General features: G+C 44.2%; 1 protein-coding gene across 1 annotated transcript in view; it reads right to left on the bottom strand.

Annotated features, from left to right (window-relative positions):
* LOC108694117 overlaps nt 1-1,535 on the bottom strand; it is a 16,476-nt gene that overhangs the window by 3,132 nt on the left and 11,809 nt on the right. Inside the window, 1 exon segment of the mRNA XM_018203407.1 lies at nt 967-1,083. Coding sequence (XP_018058896.1) covers nt 967-1,083 — 117 coding nt within the window.

A 1,535-nucleotide genomic window follows, 5' to 3' on the forward strand; every position in this document is an offset into this window, starting at 1 on the left:
CTTCATCTTTTGGAGAATTGAGCTGTATTTCAACGAATACATATATATCTATAATTATGTTCAAGTACAAAAATTCTATCTGAAAATAACGGAGGAAGGAATCTTATCGTTCGCTCGTCCCATGCGTGGCTTAGTTGACAAAAAAACTCCTCGATCGCTCACGATTAGAGAACTATGTAGATATACCTTCTTGCGAGAGAGGGAAGCGCTGACTCAGAGGTGCGCTTAGCGAGGAAACACCCTGTATGCACGCGCGAATAAGTAGCGATTAATTTACACCGATTCGAGCAACCGCCTTAATATCTCGTGTCTCGGCCGACCGCTGAAAAAAAGATACGCGAATGAGAGCGATAGATGTACTCTTCCGTCCTGATTGCATCAGCCGTTTTAACCCGGATTGGTTTGCCTCAGCCACCTTGCAATGGAGAGGGAAGCGGACCGAAACGACACGTGCGCGAAAGGTACGCTCCATTGATGCGGATGTCTTTACTCTTTAATTTTCCTTCTTACTTCTTTACTTCTTTATTTCGCCGGAAAGCTTTCGATTCGACGCCGAAAACTTTTATCCGATGATGGTGATCTCCTCGCGAGATTTACAAGAGAAAAGAAATCTTTTGTCGCGCTTATGCTTATGAAGATGTTTATGCTTATGTTTACATTACAATTGGTAAACCGATTTCGAAGCAATCCGATTGTTTCTTTGAAGAATTTTTGACAATTGAGCTTGCGAAAAATTATAAAAACGCGAAATCTACCATCCCGAAGAAGATAAAATGTTGCGTTTAATCACATTTAAATTCATTCTCACAGAGAGAATTCGCGAGCTATCAAGTATCGTATCGCCGATAAATTATACAGTATACATCTATCGAGGCAACAATCAATTAAATGAACGATTTAATTTTCGGTTTATTGGTTTAGATAATTTCGCGCGATTGAAGCTGGGACAACATGCGTGTGACTTACCTTCAATATGCGTGGAATAATGCGAGCGCTGCGATTTTTCGGACGATAGTGCGCTATGCTCGGTGGTGAGTGCCGAGTGAGTCGGAGGTGGCGAAAAGAAAAAAAGGGGGAGGAAAAAGGAAGAGAAGCAGTTTGTCAACTACTGGTGAATCGAGGGACTCGACTGAATAGCGGTATAACAGTTATTGGTCCATTTATATATTTCGAATGTAACAGCGGGCGCCCTTCCCTTTCCCCGATTGGCCGTTATTACCGGGAGTAGGGCGATAATACCACCAGCAAACAATCGAATTCATTATCTGCCATGGGTCGTTTGTACGCGCGTAATAGGTATCTCCCCAATTTGTTTTCTCCGCCCTCATCTAGGTTTCCCCTCAATCGATTTTTATGTCAAAAGGACGACACAATAATTACTTTTATTGAAAGAGCGATCATATCGAGAGGAAGATGACTCCAATTATCCGTCAGGTCCATCCGTCACCGCCGCGTCGCCGCCGCCGTCGTCGCTGCCGCCACCGCTGCCGCCGCCCCTCACCACGTTCGTCGAGCTGCTACTATCCCAGTGCGTT

The sequence above is a fragment of the Atta colombica genome, unplaced genomic scaffold (genome assembly GCF_001594045.1).
Source record: "Atta colombica isolate Treedump-2 unplaced genomic scaffold, Acol1.0 scaffold116, whole genome shotgun sequence".
In the NCBI taxonomy this organism is placed as follows: domain Eukaryota; kingdom Metazoa; phylum Arthropoda; class Insecta; order Hymenoptera; family Formicidae; genus Atta; species Atta colombica.